This window comes from Lepus europaeus, chromosome 16, assembly GCF_033115175.1.
Source record: "Lepus europaeus isolate LE1 chromosome 16, mLepTim1.pri, whole genome shotgun sequence".
Lineage (NCBI taxonomy): Eukaryota > Metazoa > Chordata > Mammalia > Lagomorpha > Leporidae > Lepus > Lepus europaeus.
In genome coordinates this window covers 15,404,141-15,422,593 of record NC_084842.1, presented here as the reverse complement: position 1 = coordinate 15,422,593, position 18,453 = coordinate 15,404,141, and the positions used below count along the sequence as shown (strand labels likewise).

Sequence of the window (18,453 nt, the reverse complement as noted above, 5' to 3'; positions counted from 1 at the left end):
GTTTCTTCATCTGTGAGTGCAAGGGATTAGACCAGATAGCTCTTAAACACCTATAACTAATAGTATTCCTAGGAAATTCCAAAGTATAATATTTAGGAAATAATTATAAAGTTAGTAAAAGTAGCTTTTTATGTGTTGTTCATGTATCATGTCTAATAGTAAGTCTAATATTTACAGCTCAATTGCAATATTTAGTAGGTTATTCTCTTTTATGAATTTTATATACTATGGCTTTTACAAGCCTTTTAAAATCATTTTTAAGTTGATAAAGTGAAAATATAAAGGCTGTGCAAAAGCCAACTAATTATTAATAATGTATTTTATACTCTTTGAGATCTGGTGTGTATTTTGCATATATTGCCACATATGTTCAGTGGCTGTTGCGTTAATCAGGGCAGTCTGCCAGCCCTCCTTCTGCCTCCTTGAATTAACATTAATTATCATTAATTCAAGCTTTTCTGATTGATAGTTTAATGTGAAAGCTAATATGTATTTTGGTTGATTTCAGGTTGTTTTTTGAGCCAGTGACAACCCCTTGTGGACATTCGTTCTGTAAGAATTGTCTTGAGCGTTGTTTAGATCATACACCATATTGTCCCCTTTGCAAAGAAAGCTTAAAAGAGGTAAGCATTTGTGTGTGTATATATATATCTATCTATAAGTATAGATAGATATATATATATCTGTTTATCGGTCTTAAATTTGGCAACATAGTTTGATTTATTTTCAGCCATACAAAGAGCAGTTTTCATGTTCAGAATGAATTATATATATGATGAATGACCAAACAGGGTAATAGTCTATTACTCATATTCTCATGTTGGAGAAAAATGAGAATGAGAGAATAAAGGAAAGAAGATAGTCCTAGAGACCAAACCCCTTGCACTCAGTTTTTTATAATGTAATTTTTTATAATAATAATTTTTAATAAAGGGGGTATGATCAGTGACCTAGTCGGGATAGGTTCAGTTTTAATGACGATAGTATTGACAGAACACTACTACCCTGCCTCCCACTCTCAATAGCAGGCTGGGTGTGAGGCCTATGCCAGTTCTCTTCACTCTGTAAACAACTCCATCCTGTAGAACCTGCTACAGGATGGAGATGTTCTCCATCTTTACTTTCCAGTGTGGTAGTCTGTAGCCACATGTGGATATTAAGCACTTGAACTGTGGTCAGTTTGACTGAGAAATTGTATTTTAAATTTTGTTTAATTAACTTAAACTTAAGTGAGAACATGTGACTTAGTAGCTCCCACACTGGGCTGTGCAGCTCTACAAAGTGGCAGACTGGACGGAGAGAAGGGTGCTGCTTCCCCACCCCTACTCCTAGTCAGTGATGAGTGCTAATACCCCGTGATGGAAAAGCCGCCAGGGCTCAGTGGGTATTGTCTTCTACTGCTGGGAAGATAGCACCCTGTCAGTCATGCTTGAGTACTGGAAATCATCTGAGTGAGGCTGCAGCCTTAGGGTGCTGAACACAGACTGGGAAAGGGGTTCCATCTCTGACAGGATTGTCTACAGAAAAACCTCTTAACAAATAAGAATAAAAATTAATAAAACCATTTTGAATGTAAATAACTGTAAATTTACTTCCTGTATAGAAAACATAGCTCTGTACAGATAATTGTAATAGCATAGGTATCGTTATGTATCAAATGTACAAATAGAACAAGCTGATAAGTGTGTATATACATACACAGATACACACACACAGAGTGTTCATAGAGTAAGAAAGCATAAGCTTATTCATAAACACTTTGCTAGTTACATTTTCAACTAATAAGTTCAGTATTTTCAGATGAAGAATTTTCAATGTGCTATTTTAACAGGCTTCTTAGTTACTGTCTAGTTTAATTATTATGCTTTTTTTCAGATAAACTATTAGACTCATTGCTTTAATTTAGAGATATTTCATCTTTTAAGATGTTTGGAAATGGAAGAAAAATATATTAAGCATACTTTTTGAAAATGTACACTGTTTAAAATGTTTATCTTGTGTCCAACTTTGAAGACATGCTATTTAATTTATCGAATCTGAATGTATATAGTATAGCAATACATAATTAAATAGTGTTGATATGCCCTACAGCTATATTTTTCCTATTTGTCCTTTTATTTTGCTCATTTTTTTCCATTTAAAGATATCTGAAAGATGATTTTTACAGCAGCACAGTAATTCAGTGTTTTAACCATTTCCGTGTTGTTACATATATAAGCTGTTTGGTTCTCTGTTTTTTTTGTATATCATACTTTTATGACCATCATTTAAAATTAATGATCATATGCATGTTTAGGTTAAATTCTTGGGAGGTAAATTACTGGATCAATAGTCTTATTAACAAAGCCCTGAAAACCAATTGCCAGGTTACCTAGCACCCCTGAAATGTTACACAGGTTGAATTTCCCCAAATTTCCTTACCTATTTATGAATTCTGAAGCATTTTTAGTAAATTAAGAGAAAATGGTAGTAGGATTGCTTTCATAATATTTGTAATTTGATTAATTTTATAACAGATTTTAAGCACCCTGCTCTAGGGTACCTTTCTCCAAATCGTAGTCACTTTCTAAAGGCCAGCAGCATCTGTATCCCCCCAAAAAACCTATTAGAAATATAAATTGCCAGTTCCTCTGTCAGAAACTCTGGGGTGGGTCTCTGCCAACTGCATTTTAACAGCCCTCATTCCTACTGAAGTGTGAAAACAGCACTGTAAACCTTCCCCACCTCTCCCACTTTCTCATCTACTCTTCACTGGATAATGATAAAAACCCTTGTTTCTGCTGGCCATCTAGTTTAAAGTATGGCTTCTCTTTATCCTGTGATTGTCTCCCAAGAGTTTTTCCTCACTGCTTTTATGAAGTGAGTATGGATTGGGTACTTTCTTTGTACAAGGTGTGGCGTACACACTGGCCTGGCCCCTGGCCCTAAGCAATTTTGTAGTTTAATTTTAGAGATGTAATATCTCCATATCAACGAAATACAGTGCAGGGAATAGTAAATGCCTTTTATGTAGTAAAACATGGGGTTCTAGGGAGACAGAAAAAAATAGACAACTCTAGGGAGACAGAATAAATAGACGACTTTGAGAAAGGTAACACTGGAGCCAGTCTTTGAAGAATAGGCTTTGCATAGGCGGGAATGACACCAATGGCTTTTATCAATCAGAATAAACAATGTTGCATAAATGCATAAGGACCACAGTTGTCTAGAGTATTTAGGAAGTAGTGCCAGTGTATCATTTTGTAGAAGTGGAGGTGGAGGGATCTTACAGAAAAAGCCCTATCTTCTTAAGGGTCTGAATGATAGCAGGTGACAGTGGAAGGAGAATCTGGAAGGAAAGTTACCTGAAGACTGCCTCTGAAACTGGGAACAAAGCGGTGTTGATTTTCTTCAGTAAGGCAGATGCGTTCTTTTCTTTGTTCCCTATCTTTTTGTTTCCCCATGCAAGTGGTAGTTTCAGTACCTGTGAGCTGTCAGATGGAAGCCAGCCTTTACTAAGGAGGAATCTGTGATCAGTTCTTTCATACAGTGCTTGGTTCTAGTTGCCACGTTAATGCTGTTGAACAGAGCCTCCGACAGGTCTGCTTGCCTAGCTTCGTCCATTGCAATGTCCCCTCTCACTACTTACACTAATTCAGAATCAACTGTATAAAAATGTAATAAAGGCGTTAACATATATTAGTTCAACTGTTTTGCCTGTTTTATACTGTAGGAAAACAATTACTGGAATGTAAAATCATATTGTCTTTTAGTATCTAGCAGATAGGAGGTACTGTGTCACACAGCTGTTGGAAGAATTAATAGTGAAGTATCTACCTGATGAACTGTCTGAGAGAAAAAAAATATATGATGAAGAAACTGCTGAACTCTCACAGTAAGTTTCTTCTCATAAAAGTCAATCACACTCTAAACCCTACCTTTAAAATACTGAAGAGAAACCTCCTTATTTAACTCAGTCTGGTCAGAGCCGGGCAGCTTCCCCTGTCCTCACAAGACAGAATTTTATTAAAGTTCTTTTGGTGTCATCCAGATGTTGGCTAAGGTGTTATTGCCTTGGCTGTCTGGGCTGAAGCAGTATTTGAGGTGGGGGAGGATTTCCTGTGGTGACATCAGGCAGTGGAATGGGGGATGGAGGTGGACCTGGAAAGGCGTGGTGTTGGTGAGAGCAGCTCTCACGTGTGGTGCAGGGGCGAGGAAGGCTGTGCAAACAGGACCAGGAGATTTTTACCCAGCTAAAGATTTGCAGGGGCATCTTAGAAACCTTGGGACCTGAGACTGAAACTGGAAGGGGTGACCTAGGGACCAAACCTTCACTTTACAACATTCCTGCCAGGGAGCAGAACTGAGTTAGTGTCAGGGGAATAGAGCCCCCGAGGGTAGTAGTGTCAGGGGAATAGAGCCCCCGAGGGTAGTAGTACCTGCCACCACTAGAGGACGTGGTACCTCACTGGAGTCCAGCAGGCCTGGCTCTGCTTCCTGTGGGTCTGTCTGGGACTGTTCTCCCTTTCTTGCCCTTATCATTCTTCCCTCTTTGGCCAAGCACTTGGGTCTCTTTAAATCTCTTTTACAGGTTTTTAGCTTCTTAACTCTGTTTCTCTAACTTTATTCTAACTGAACACACTAAAGAACAAAATTGTAATGTTAGCAACTTTTTTCTTCCATTCTTTTTCAAAGCACAAATTCAGTATTTTGTTTCTCACTTTCTAAAAACATTGTGCTTCCAGACTTTCTTTCTCAGTATGTCCTTCAGATGCCTTCAGTGGGCCAGTGGCCTTGAAGATTTCCAAACCTCATTTTACAAATTTGATATGGATTTGGCTTCCCATGAATTGATATTTCATTGTGTGATTTTATGATAGAAACTATTCTGATGTGAGGATGACAAACCTTTTTGGCCAGCACTTAGAAAGCTAGATTTAAGACAGCTGCATTTATGCATTTGTAATCTCAAAACCGAATGGTCCTGCCAGACCGCCCACAGCAGAGTGGTATAAGCCAAGGACAGATGAAGTAGGAACTGAGGAAAACTGAGTCGGGAGGGAAATGAGGGGGAGTCTTGATGCTCATGAGCAGGGCTGTTTTGTTAATACACGTTTTAAATATGTTGTTATTAAGTACTATGTTTACATAAGTAATTTGTGATCATTTTAAAGAAAAAATAAAAAAACATAAATAAGTAGGAAAAGAAAGCCATCTGCAACCTGAAGGAATTTACTCTTAGCATATATCCTTCCAGACTTTATATAAGTAAGTTTTATATACACTATATAAAATATTTAAAAGTTGGGATCATATTATTCATATTCTGTAACTTTCTCTTCTCACTGATAGAATCTCTTTCCTAAGTCAGTATTATACACATCATCGTTTAATGGAAACGCTACATAGTCCTGTACCACATAACAAAGTTTCAGTTGATGGGAGACCCTGTGCACAACAGGGATCCTGTAAGACTATCGCCTGGTGACATCTTGGCTGTCTTAGTTTGTGTAGGTACACTGTGTGATGTTTGCACAAAGACGAAATTGCCTAATGACGCGTTTTCCAGAACACCCCTGTCATTAAGCAATGCATGACTGTGTTCCATTTTATGGCTATGCTATAATTTATTTACTAGTCTCTTTATGCTTCCAAGTTTTGGCTGCTACCCACAGTGCTATGTGAATACTCATGTAGTACTTACAGAATTATTTCTAAAAGTAAACCTACTGGTTCAAAGAACATGAATATCTTTTAAGTTTTTAATGTACATAGCCAAATTCTTCTTAATCGTGGTTGTACTGTTCTACCATGCCTTCCACACTGCCAGTTTTTCTTATACTCTTGCTAAAACTATTTGTTGCCTTTATCTCTCTCTTACTTTCTACTTTTCTGGCAATGAAAAATGGTATATCATTTTAGTTATGTGGAGGAAATGTCATCTTGTTGAATTACTTTTGATAGTGTGAAAATATTTTACTGCCTAAGAAAATTTAGTTGTTTTTTTTCTGTTGTGGGAGCTCACTTTTTCTTATTGTCATCTAAATATGACTATGAATGTTTTATGGATAAAAGACATTAACTTGGTCATATTTTACAAGTATTTGAAAAAGGTCCTTAATATAAAACATTAGTTATAGTCAATTCCCTTTTGAGTCATAAAGAAACAGTTCTATGTAATAACCTGGCATCTCAAAATTCAAACTTTTATAAATAAAATGTGACAGATTTTATATATGAATATTGCATCAATTTGAACTTAGTAGATGGAAGATTGAATCTTGTTCTCGACAGGAATTACAGTTACCTTATTTAGGACTGATTTCTTTTTGTTTTACATTAATTGAGTATTGTTGGAACCTTCACTCGTTGTTCTTGTATGTTCTGATGTAAAATAATGAGGCTTTTTCTCCTTCAGCTTGACCAAGAATGTTCCCATATTTGTTTGCACTATGGCCTACCCCACTGTGCCTTGCCCTCTTCATGTATTTGAGCCAAGATACAGACTGATGATTCGAAGAAGTATACAGACTGGAACCAAACAGTTTGGGATGTGTGTCAGTGATACACAAAATAGGTATGCTGTTTGTGAATTAAATAGTTGTATTTCTTTAGGAACTTCCTTTGAATATGGATGAGATTTGCATGATTGTGCTTGAACTCTTGATACTAATTGAAGTTTTTCTTTCAGTTTTGCAGATTATGGTTGTATGTTACAAATTAGAAACGTGCATTTCTTGCCTGATGGAAGGTCTGTGGTTGATACAGTTGGAGGAAAGAGGTTTAGGGTTTTAAAAAGAGGAATGAAGGATGGCTATTGCACTGCAGACATTGAATATCTGGAAGATGTTAAGGTATGAAAAATGTTCTTTCACAGCACACAGACTGATGTTTTCTAGGCATATGAATCAGTTCTTCCTGTTAGACCCTGATCATTGATAGTTGGGAGAATTAGCTACAAGTTACCGTTTTGTTTTTTAAAAAGTAGGTATTTGTTTTCATTTTATTTGAAAGGCAGAGAGACAGAGAGAGAGCTCTTATTTGCTGGTTCTCTCCCAAATGCCTGCAATAGCTGGGGCTGAGCCAGGCCAAAGCCAGGAGCCTGGAACTCAGTCCAGGTCTCCCACATGGGTGGAAGGGTCTCAAGTACTTGGGTTATCACCTGCTTCCTTTCAGAGTGCACACTAGCAGGAAGCTGGAAGTGAAAACCAAGACTCACGTCCAGGTTTTCCAGTATGAAATGTGTGTCCCGAGCAGTATCTTATGGACTGCACCAAATGCCTGCCCTCAAGTTACCTTTTTCTTTTTGCTCTTAAGTCATTATATATTATAAGAGAACCTGGGAGAAGGAATCTAGGTCTTCTTTTCTAGAGACTTAATAACCAGCATGGTGTGTACAATGCACATGTACATATTTACACATGTACGGGTGTATATATGCACGGTAGGTACTTAACAATAGCCACTGACTAAGGTGAACTTTCAACCCATGTACATTTTTAAAGATTGCTAATGTCTGCTCTGCTTTTTGAATTTATTAATAGTCAAAGCTAATATAATCAGTAGATTAAAATTTGATCTAAAGGTAAATACATAAAATCCTTGTGGAATTATTTTTGTGTATTAAGAGTATTCTTGTGCCCAAGATAACCTTACTGATAAAATACAGTTAGGTGCTAAATTAAAACTCTAGGGCTTCACTGATACAGAATTGTCAGTAGATATATTGGTGAAATCTTACCAGAATGGGGTTATTGTTTCTTGGATAGGGTTAATGTGGGCCTTTTGATGTTTCTAAAATAATTCAGCAAATGCAGTTAGCTTAGGTGTCACAAAAACAACTTGTGATATCAAATATCAAATGGAAGACAGTTTCTTTTGGCAGGGCTCTATTAAAAAATATATATCTTATACTATCATTGTTCACTGATCAACCCGTCATCACAGTCAATATCTATCAAGTATTGACACTGGGTATTTCATAAGCATCAGCTCATTGAATTTTCACAGTTCTGTGAATTAACAGATGAGGAAAGTATGGTTCAAGTATTCATCACCTTGCCCAAGATCCTATGGTTATATCACAAAAATGACTTAAAGCCAACTCTCTGGCTCCATGTTCTGAGCTTTATCATTATACCATATTGCCTATCTGCTGACCAACCTGATTAATCCCACATTGCTGTCATATCATAAAGACGAGGTGAGGATACTGTGCTTTGTGCAGCATGCCAAAAGTATTGTGTGAATTGAAGCTTTGAGTTGATTAATATAGTGTATGCTTTAGGACTGGTTAATGAATTCATTTGCTAAAGGCATTGTTCTTTGTCAAACTGATAATCACTTTAGTTCTTGGTAAATTTACATTATATTATTATATAATTATATGTGTAATTATATATATTAATTATATTCATGTTGTTGGTTTTTATGACAAAATCCCTTGGGTATGTGGCCAAATATATACATCTCTGTCTCACATTCACACACACACACACACACACACTCATATATACATACACATAGATACTTCAAAAAAGTTCATGGAGGCTGGCACTGCGGCTCACTTGGCTAATCCTCCGCCTCCGGCACCCTGGGTTCTAGTCCCGGTCGGGGCACCGGATTCTGTCCCGGTTGCCCCTCTTCCAGTCCAGCTCTCTGCTGTGGCCCGGGAAGGCAATGCAGATGGCCCAAGTGCTTGGGCTCTGCACCGGCATGGAGATCAGGAGGAAGCACCTGGCTCCTGGCTTCAGATCGGCGTGCTGGCTGTAGCTGCCATTTGAGGGGGGGCGGTGAACCAACAGAAAAAGGAAGACCTTTCTCTCTGTCTCTCTCTCTTACTGTCTAACTCTGCCTGTCAAAAAAAGAAAAATAAAGTTGATGTAAAGTAGAATTTAAAAATAAGCTTATTTTGGTGCAAAAATTTTTAAAAATCTGTGCTAGTTTTTTCATAGTACACATTTTCTATGAACTTTTTTGAAGACCCCTTGTACACATTTATGTGTATGTATGTACACACAATACACATGAGGGGACTTCGAAAAGTTTATGGAAAACTCAAAAAATAAATTTATTTTGGTGCAATTGACATCCATGCATAGTTTTTTCATAACATACATTTTCAATGAACTCTTTGAAGATACCCTCATATATATATATATTTTTAATTTTTATTTATTTATTTATTTATTTATTTATTTATTTATTTTTTTGACAGGCAGAGTGGACAGTGAGAGAGAGAGACAGACAGAAAGGTCTTCCTTTTTGCTGTTGGTCTACCCTCCAATGGCCACCGCGGCTGGCGCGCTGCGGCCGGCACACCGTGCTGATCCGATGGCAGGAGCCAGGTGTTTATCCTGGTCTCCCATGGGGTGCAGGGCCCAAGTACTTGGGCCATCCTCCACTGCACTCCCTGGCCACAGCAGAGAGCTGGCCTGGAAGAGGGGCAACTGGGACAGAATCTGGTGCCCCAACCGGGACTAGAACCCCGTGTGCCGGCGCCGCAAGGCAGAGGATTAGCCTATTGAGCCGCGGCATGATAGAATAGCTTATTGGATGCATTACAGGTTTGAACTCTGAGTTATCTATGTCTTTGTGTTCTTACGAATGTCTAGCAATTTTTTCTCTCCTTAGTGTCTTCATCCATGTGATTTTTTTTGTTCATTCTGAAACAGCGTCTCAAAATTATTTTTTATGTCAGTGTTTCTTCTTATTATAATCATTCTATTTTCTGTTACTTATGAAATTGCAAGTTAGTAAAAATCATAACTTTTAAAAATTTTGAAAACGTTTACCTGCTTTCTTTGCTTGCTACTTTTTCCGTCTCAGGGTTATGATTCTTGTCATCCTTGTTTTGTAGGTCCCATGGCTTACTTCCTTGAATTTTTTGAGTGTGTAAAAGCAGATCTTTTTTCTTTTTTAGTGACCTAAGTCATTAAATTTATTTCTTGCTCAGGTCCAGTCCAGTGTAATGTAGTAGGGGCCCATATATTGTATAGTCTTTCCAAGACAAAGATTCTTCAATTGCATGGCTTTTCTACCTTTTCAAAATTTGTTTCTGTTGTGATAAAACTTGTAAAACATTAAATTTACCTTTTTTATAGTTTAGAGGTTTTTTATTTTAAATTATACTTATTATGCCATAAATTCATAGGGAATGGGTTCCAGTAGCTCATGCCCCTTTTCAGTGGTTCTGACAAATGGAGCTTTCCTGGGTGGAGTAGGCTGGGTCTTTAGTTGAAACCAGGTGCCTTTCTCTTTGGTTTCCTTCTTTTTCTGATCATTTTCCTTCACACATTTCAGGAAGCTATCATGGCTCTTAAGAGTGCTTAATATACTCAATATGGACATTAATTCTCTTGGCAAGAATCTTACCCTTAACTTTTTTGTTTACAATGCTAACAGCATGTTGGGTAACGTGGTGGACTCTTCCAGTTTTGCCATGGTAACATTTCTGGGGCACTGCTTTTTGAACAGTACCTACTTCCTGCTGTCTACAATATAAGCTTTCTTGTATGTGCACATCTATGTGGCCAAAGGAACAACTCCTGTGTCCTCTAAAAGGCCCGGAGAACGTGTGTCGGTACCTCTCCTTGTCTTTGTGTCCATCATCTTGATGAATTACTGGCAGATAGCTCTTCCACTGAAAGGATGCCACAAAATTTACCTTTTAACCAAAGAGTTCAACATTCATGTTATTGAACAGAATGCAGATGGGTTTTAAAGTTTAATTTTAAGTCTCATTTTAAATCTTCTAAAGTAAATGTTCTTTTGTCTCTGATGTGCTGTAGTCTTAGCTTTTGTATTTCAAGATGTTTTTAGAATCCCTTTGTTGTTTTTGTATTAGTCATGCTTGAAGTATGAGTGGCTGAGTCAGGCCTGGTATTTGCTCAGATGAGTTAATGTATGTACAGCCAAGCACTGCCCAGCACGTAGCAAGTGGGGTACACGTGTGTTAGCGAAATCAATGTACGAGGGTGTGTTAATGTTAGACCTTCCCACCTGTGTTCTGTGGCACTACTTTTGTGGATCTCAGCTGGAGGACTGAAGCATTTAATTTTATACTGGCAGTTTGGTGGCCCAGCAGTTGAAAGGGTGCTCCACGGGGTTGTACAGGTAGCCACAGCCCTGGGACTTTTCAGCAGAAGTTGATTGTTGTGCAATTTATCTGCTAGCTGTTGACTTACTGGATTTGTGGGCTAAGTTATTTGTTGCTCTTTTTTGATTGTGGTTGTGCTCTAACTTAGTTTCCCTGGTTAAAGCTGTAATTTTGCCTGTTCTCCTTCTGATACTCAGCTCTGCCATGTCTGCGTCCTGATGCTCCATCTTTCCTTTTATCACAGCAACTGCGTTCTACTTTCTTCTGCACTGCTTTAAAAAGGCAAGCAGAATTCCAAATTTCTGAAGACCTTTGGACCAACACTCACTGTCAGTCTTCGCCCTCCCACCCTGGGGGCTGTTAAGCAGGATTCTACAGTATTACACTGCTAAGTTAGCAAGGTTGTGGAGGTCAGGCCATGCCGTGTTTCTTTAGTTTGGCCCATTGGCACTGTGTGAAGCAGAAATATGTGCTATTATAGTGTAAGAACATACTCTAATAATTCTGCATGGAAAAAGGTCCCCCCAGTTCTCCTGAGACTTGCTGGCATTTCTATAGGATTGGTAATATGGATGGGGGAAATTAGACACAGAAGTCTCATTGCCTATTTTCTTTCCAGGTTGAAAATGAAGATGAGATAAAGAACCTCAGAGAGCTTCATGATTTGGTGTACTCTCAAGCCTGCAGCTGGTTTCAGAATTTAAGAGACAGATTTCGAAGCCAAATTCTTCAGCACTTTGGATCAATGCCTGAGAGGGAGGAAAACCTTCAGGTAAGATGACGTTGATATTGCTTCCAAAGGTCTCGTTTTTGTAAGCCCAGATTAGTAGATTTTTAAATTTAGCTTCCAATTTCCTTTAAAAGTATTTATTTTGAGAGATAGATACACACACACAGATAAGAGAGAATTCTCCCATCTACTGCTTCCTACCCCACATGACTGCAGCAGCCAGGGCTGGGCCAAACCAAAGTCAGGCTATGGGAATGTAATCTGGATCTCCCACCTGGGTGGTACGACCCAAATACTTGAGCCGTCACCAGCTGCTTCCAGGGTGCACATCAGCAGGAAGCTGGGATTGGGAGCAGAGCCAGGACTCAGGCCCAGACACTCCAGTATGGGAGTGGATGTCCCGAGTGGCATCTTAACTGTAGGCCAAATGCTACCGCGCGTTTGCCTTCTTGTGCAGCATTTCCATTGGCTTCCTGCCTTCAGGATCATGGCCTTATTCTCCAGAACGGTGATGTCCATTACATTTCACATAGCTAGGAAACAGATGTCGGCTCAGATACCTGTAAGAGGCAGTGCTGCATGGGGAGAAAGTCCTTAACTGACCATTTTCTGGAAGGAACAATAAGGATTTTATAGTGGGACATAACCATCTAGTCAGCTGTGACTGTGAGAAAACCATACCTTCACACCTTGGAGCCGGTCAGCTGTTGCTGTTATTCTTTAACAGTTGAGAGATATATCATCTTGCATACATAAAAAAGCCATGTGTCTCTGGGAGTGGGTGTTCAGTGGTTCAGATGCCTGGGTTCCACATTAGAACACCTCAGTTACATACAAGGCTGCAGTTCTTTTTTTTTTTTTTTTTTTAATTTTTTCCGCTGCCATGACAGCTGCGCGCAACCACTCCGGACTTCACCAGAAGCCGGAAGCGGCTCCAGGTCTCGCCCCACTATCCAAGGCTGCAGTTCTTGACTCCAGCTTCCTACCCATGTCCCTTAGGCGGCAGCAGTGCTGGCTCAAGCAGTTGGCTTCCTGCCATGTATGTGGGATACCTGGGTTGAGTTTCTGACTCTCAGCCCGGCCCCTCCCCAGCCTCAGCTGTTTCAGCCACTTGGGGAGTGTCCCAGCATAAGGAAACTCTCTGTGCCTGTGCCTCTCCAATAAATACAGTTTTAAAACAGGTGTATTTTGTTCATGTCTCATTTTATTCCCAATATTCTACTCCATAGCCTCTCAATCCATTTTCTGTGTCTGCATATTTAATACTTCACTCCTCCTGAAACTTTTTTTTTTTAAATGATCTTTCACAGATACTTGGAGTTTACATTGAGCTTAATTTAATTACCGTGTATCGAGCACTTTCTGTGCAAGCAGATCTGTGTAGTAGGCAGTGGAGAAGGCATGAAAGAAGGGCTGCTGTGCTGGGCACTCTGGTTATAGACCCATCAAAGCCCTCTGCTTCAGACCTGAGCATCCTGACTCGCATAGTGTTTGTGGTCAGAAAGTGATAGATTTCGTAAAGGAATAGCTTAAAGTAGGTAGATGAAAGTGGAGAGATAATAGATCTCACTGTGAAGCAAACTGTCTCTCATTCTGATTGCCAAAGTTGTTTAAAATCTGGCTGAATCCTTCACTTAAACTTGAAATTTCAGCATAAGACCATCTGCATATTGAGTACAGTGCTCATTCTGTATCTAGCATATTATCAGTCGCCACACATTTGTTTTATTCTGGCTACCTGATGCTGATTAAACATGACAAAAATAGGCTCTGACAAGAACGAAATTGAATGAGTAAATTTTAAACATTAAAAATAGCTTCTAGAAAAAGCCAGCATTACTTTCCCATGACCTTCACCACCCTCATCTTTTATCACCCAGCTGTCTACCATTGCTCTCTGTCAGTCATCCTCTATAAATCAAGATTCAGTCAGGAACGCTAAGGCAGTCATTCCACAGTCCAGGAACAAAATGTTTAATGAAGGGTGCGCGGTTCATACACACTGGAAGAGCTGGGTGGGTGCAGGTCATGTTGTCTCCAGCAGGATCCAGGGGTCTGTGCACAGACCTCTGTCTGACGTTCAAAGCAAGGCGGTTCTCAAGAGCTTTCCGGGAAGCTGCTATGGTTTTAGAGATCCCGGGGAGTTTCCACCAGTGTATCAGTCTGCAGCCTTGCTGCAGGTGGTTTTCAAGAATTCTCTGGAAAACTGCTGTCCATGCTTTGCAAAGTCTCTGGAGAATGTAGCTTCTCTTCTAATTTCTGGCTCTCACAAGAGTGCCTCATGTTGGTCAAGTCTAACTTGGAACCATACAGGGTAGGGAACTCTGGGAAATGTAGTTTCTGACACTACTGCAATACAGAATGAATTGAGAGCAGATAATATACTATGTAGAAACAAAGTCTGGTCCTAAGGGAAGCTTATTTAGATCAGTGCCAGCATAGCTTTATTTGTCATTCTGAAGCTCCATTTTTCAGGGCCAATGAAAAGCACTTCAGTGTGTAGTAAGGTGGCTTATAAATTTGCTTATGTAGATTTCCTAGTTCTGCACCCTTCATTAAACCCTTCATTTCTGGACTGTGGAACTACTGCCTTAGCTTTCCTGACTGAATCTTGGTTTTACAATATGACTGACAGAGAGCTGTAGTTCTTTCTATACCCAGTAGTCCCTGTACCATCAGAGGGACCCTCTTGCTAGAGGTATGTTTATTTTCAAAGTAAAAGAAAGACACCCTTTTTTTGTATTTTTCCTTAGGATTTTATAATTCTTTGAAGAAATTTTAAAGTATCAATTAACTTTTTTTTTTTTTCCTTTTTGACAGGCAGAGTGGATAGTGAGAGAGAGAGACAGAGAGAAAGGTCTTCCTTTGCTGTTGGTTCACCCTCCAATGGCCGCCGCGCTGCAGCCAGCACCGCGCTGATCCGAGGACAGGAGCCAGGTGCTTCTCCTGGTCTCCCATGGGGTGCAGGGTCCAAGGACTTGGGCCATCCTCCACTGCACTCCCTGGCCACAGCAGAGAGCAGGCCTGGAAGAGGGGCAACCGGGACAGAATCCGGCGCCCCGACCGGGACTAGAACCCGGTGTGCTGGCACCGCAAGGCGGAGGATTAGTCTGTTGAGCCACGGCGCCGGCTTCAATTAACTTTTTTAATGCTTTAAATACATATTTTAAGAAGACAGTTCTTAACTAAGGGTGCTTTTACGCCACAGGACATTTGGCACTGTCTAGAGAAATTTTTGGCTAGCACACCTGGAGAGGCGCTCCTTGCATCTAGTGGGTAGTGGTTAGAGATGCTACTTTGTGTGCCACAGTGCACAGGACAGCCCCACACCACCAAGGGAGTATCTTTTGTCAGTAGCCTGAGCTCAAGAAAGCCCTGTTTTGAGGCAGTGCTGTACAGAGGAAAGGGTGTTGTCTGTGGAGTCGGGTCTGGCTTTGAATCTTGACTCTGCACACGAGAGTTGAGAGATCTTGGGCAATTTGTATTACATTTCTAAGTGTCTTCAGTGTGTATGGGCAGAATAATAGCCTACCTTACATGATTGCTAAGGGAATTGATAGGACCTGCTACATCTCAAAGTGCTTAGTAGTAGCTTTTTGGTGGTGTGTCACTGCTGTTATGTTTGCACTTGTTTTATTAATACTGTAAACTGTTGATTGTTCTCAGGCAACCCCTAATGGACCTGCATGGTGTTGGTGGCTTCTTGCAGTTCTTCCTGTAGATCCCCGATATCAGCTGTCAGTGTTGTCAATGAAGTCTTTGAAAGAACGGTTGACAAAGATTCAGCACATACTGACCTATTTTTCTAGAGACCAATCTAAGTAACCCACTGCTTGGATCTTACTTTGAAGTTACCCTAATCCGGCTGTGTTGACAGCCAGATTGTCCGCTGCCTTTGCACATCCAGTGCTGGTTTGAGAAATGTAATGAAACTTTTTTTTTTCTTTCAACCTCCTGAATCATGTGGTTCTGCAAATGAATACCTTCAACTAGGATTTAGACCACTAAGAACTTGCACAGGAAAACACGCACTGAAGTGTGTTCAACCTCTCTGTTGTGATGAAGTTGCACTATGTACCCTATTCTAAAATGAGATAAAAACTCTGTATGTGTGTGTGTCTGTGTGTGGGTGTGGGTGTGTGGGTGTGTGTATGGGTGTATGTGTGGGGGTTGTGTGCATTTTCTCTGGCTTTAAAATTTTAAAAGAAAAAAAAAAAGCCATAGAGAGCAGAACTTGCCGAGGGTCATTTATTGTCCAAGTTTACAACAATGGCGACACAAGTTTTTGCAGATTGAATTTGCCTCAGATCTGTCTGTCCTAATGCTTATATTTGCACAAGTATGTAACATATGACATCAAGTGTCATCCCTTGTTGGAAATACTGCTCTTGCTGAACTGTCTTGACCATTGACTCTGACACAGTTTCTTATTTATGTAAATATTTGTATCCCAGTGGCCGCCAGGCACTGGGTGCAGAACCTAGAGCCAGTTTTCAGGAACAATTGCAAACCTGACATGGTACTGTGCATCTATTCATACAACACTTAAAACTGTGAAAATATGGTTTACATTTAATTGTACATAAAGGTAAACGGAGAACTCAATTCAGTACCAGTTATTTTGTGCATTTTAGGGGGCTTTTCATGTTAACTGCCCATCTATGTAATTTATAGTTTGACATGATGTGTTTGTTTAAAAAATTACATAGTGTAAACCCACTAAGGATCTGGAAGAGGAGAAGAAGCTTAATGTAGAACTAAGCTTTTAAAGTGTGTTTTATTTTTTAATTCTGGTCTTGGTGCAAATGTTAGTTATGCCTTATTCACATCACAGCTAGATCACCATGCTGTGACATGGTTTATATTCACGCTGCCCTAGATACTTTTGTAATTATTTGTTGCAAAGTTGTGACTGTCCCTATTAACTTTCTTTTATGTAAGTAATTTGTAAAAGTTTCTTACAATTTTTGCTTTTGCTTATTTAATTTTGAATAAAAGCTAAATTCATAATAATTTTTTTTCTTAAAATTTAGGTCAGTGCAAAAAATTCAGTAGCAGAATCAAACTGCATTTAGCAAAGAACACACACATTTTGTTCACTCTGTGGTGACACGAGACACATGCTGTGGTCATAAAATGCTTTGGGTTATTTTTGGAGCAGAGAACACAGTGCCTTCAGGAGACTTTGAAAGGCCCTAGAACCATCCTCGAAAGCACACTTTTTCAACCTTTGAAAAATCCACGTCTCATGCAGGGGTGGGGAACGTCCAGCCCACTGGCCAGGACAAAGCCCGTGAAATCGCCTGGTCTGGGCCTGCCGAGGCAACCAAGCTGGACTCGGAGTTCAGTAAATCTGTGGCAGGCTGGTTTTTAAGTTGATCATTTGGTGTGACCTGAGGATGATGGTGTTCCTCCATACATGCTAAACTCAGTCGAGATTCCCCTTGTGACATGGACATGGCTGCTTCCACAAATGATTTTCCGGATATAAATAAATCATCTTTTAATATCGAATTTTTTAAAATAAAAAATGAGTTAAAAAATGACTCTCCAGAGGACCACCCTTGCTCCCGCAATTATGCTAATTAAGAATCTGTTCAGAAGTTCTGCAGAAACATCTGAAGAATGGGCCACTCCTCACAAGTGTCTTATCGGTGGTTTCAGAGCTGTTAGGTTTTTGATTGTAATAAAAAGCCACCAAATGCCAGTTAACAGTGCTTTGGTATAGTATAAATGAGGCTCCCTGTATAGTTCTCAAAGAATATTAGGTGGCAGTAGGAGTCTCCTACTGCGAATCCACATTGTCAGTGTATCCTGTCTGTGTGCGTGCACCCTTATATAGATGGGGTTCAGTGGTTTCTGTGTGTATATAAACTAATGGGTATTTTCACTTGACCCTAATTTTGTGATAATCTGTCTATGGATTTTTAAAAAATTCTCTGGAAGCTTTTTTCTTACTGCACCTTCCATATAGCTTCCCCCCAAAAAAAGAAACAGCAAAAGATCTGATAGGTGTTTTTCTCTTGTTAGTGCCTAAGTTCCGTTGTGAATACAGCGGTTCGAGCCCAGGTAGCCAGCTGCTGCCCCTCTTACACATCTGTCTCGACACGTTCCTGTTTGCAGCACAGTGTGGTTGCCTTCACTCTGGTCTCCATAGCACTCTCCTTGCACTTTGCTGTGGCACTTAAGAGAGGTGACCAAATTAAACACAAAAACCCTCTTCTGAGAATTGTGACTTATTCAATAGTTTTGACAAATTTAAGGTCCATGTTTAGAAAGCAAAAAACCTTTGGCTGCATTTCCTTCCCAAATTAAAAAAAAAAAAAAAAAGTGACACTGAAGAAAATCAAATCGAATGGCATTGTGAAACCAAAAATCCCTCAAATGATTAATGCTTTGGAGGAATTCCTGAGTTCTTGATGAGGAATTCAGTGTGACGTGAGGAAGGCATGGCTTTGCAGAAACAGAAGAGCGCAGGTCAAAAGCCAGTAGCCACAGAGACCCTCCAAACTTCTCAAGAAGATCTTGGCACTCTGGTATAGCTGTTCTTGGCAAGGCTGGGTCATTTAACCCTCTCCCCAGCTTAGACTGAGCCGTAGGGAGCAACAGCCATTGTTCTCGGGCCAATGCGTTGAGTGTGGGTCTT

The 18,453-nt window shown here is 39.8% G+C and overlaps 1 protein-coding gene across 2 annotated transcripts in view; it reads left to right on the top strand.

Annotated features, from left to right (window-relative positions):
* Window positions 1-16,824, top strand: part of LONRF1 (LON peptidase N-terminal domain and ring finger 1) — a 41,546-nt gene extending 24,722 nt beyond the window's left edge. Inside the window, exons 7-12 of one of the 2 annotated variants that reach the window (XM_062212929.1) lie at window positions 509-623; window positions 3,753-3,874; window positions 6,398-6,556; window positions 6,671-6,833; window positions 11,697-11,849; window positions 15,474-16,824. In XM_062212929.1, coding sequence (XP_062068913.1) covers window positions 509-623; window positions 3,753-3,874; window positions 6,398-6,556; window positions 6,671-6,833; window positions 11,697-11,849; window positions 15,474-15,632 — 871 coding nt within the window. In that variant the 3' untranslated portion in view covers window positions 15,633-16,824. The remainder of the gene's footprint in view (window positions 1-508; window positions 624-3,752; window positions 3,875-6,397; window positions 6,557-6,670; window positions 6,834-11,696; window positions 11,850-15,473) is intronic. The other variant, XM_062212928.1, reaches the window with a different exon arrangement.
* Window positions 16,825-18,453: the final 1,629 nt, after the last annotated feature.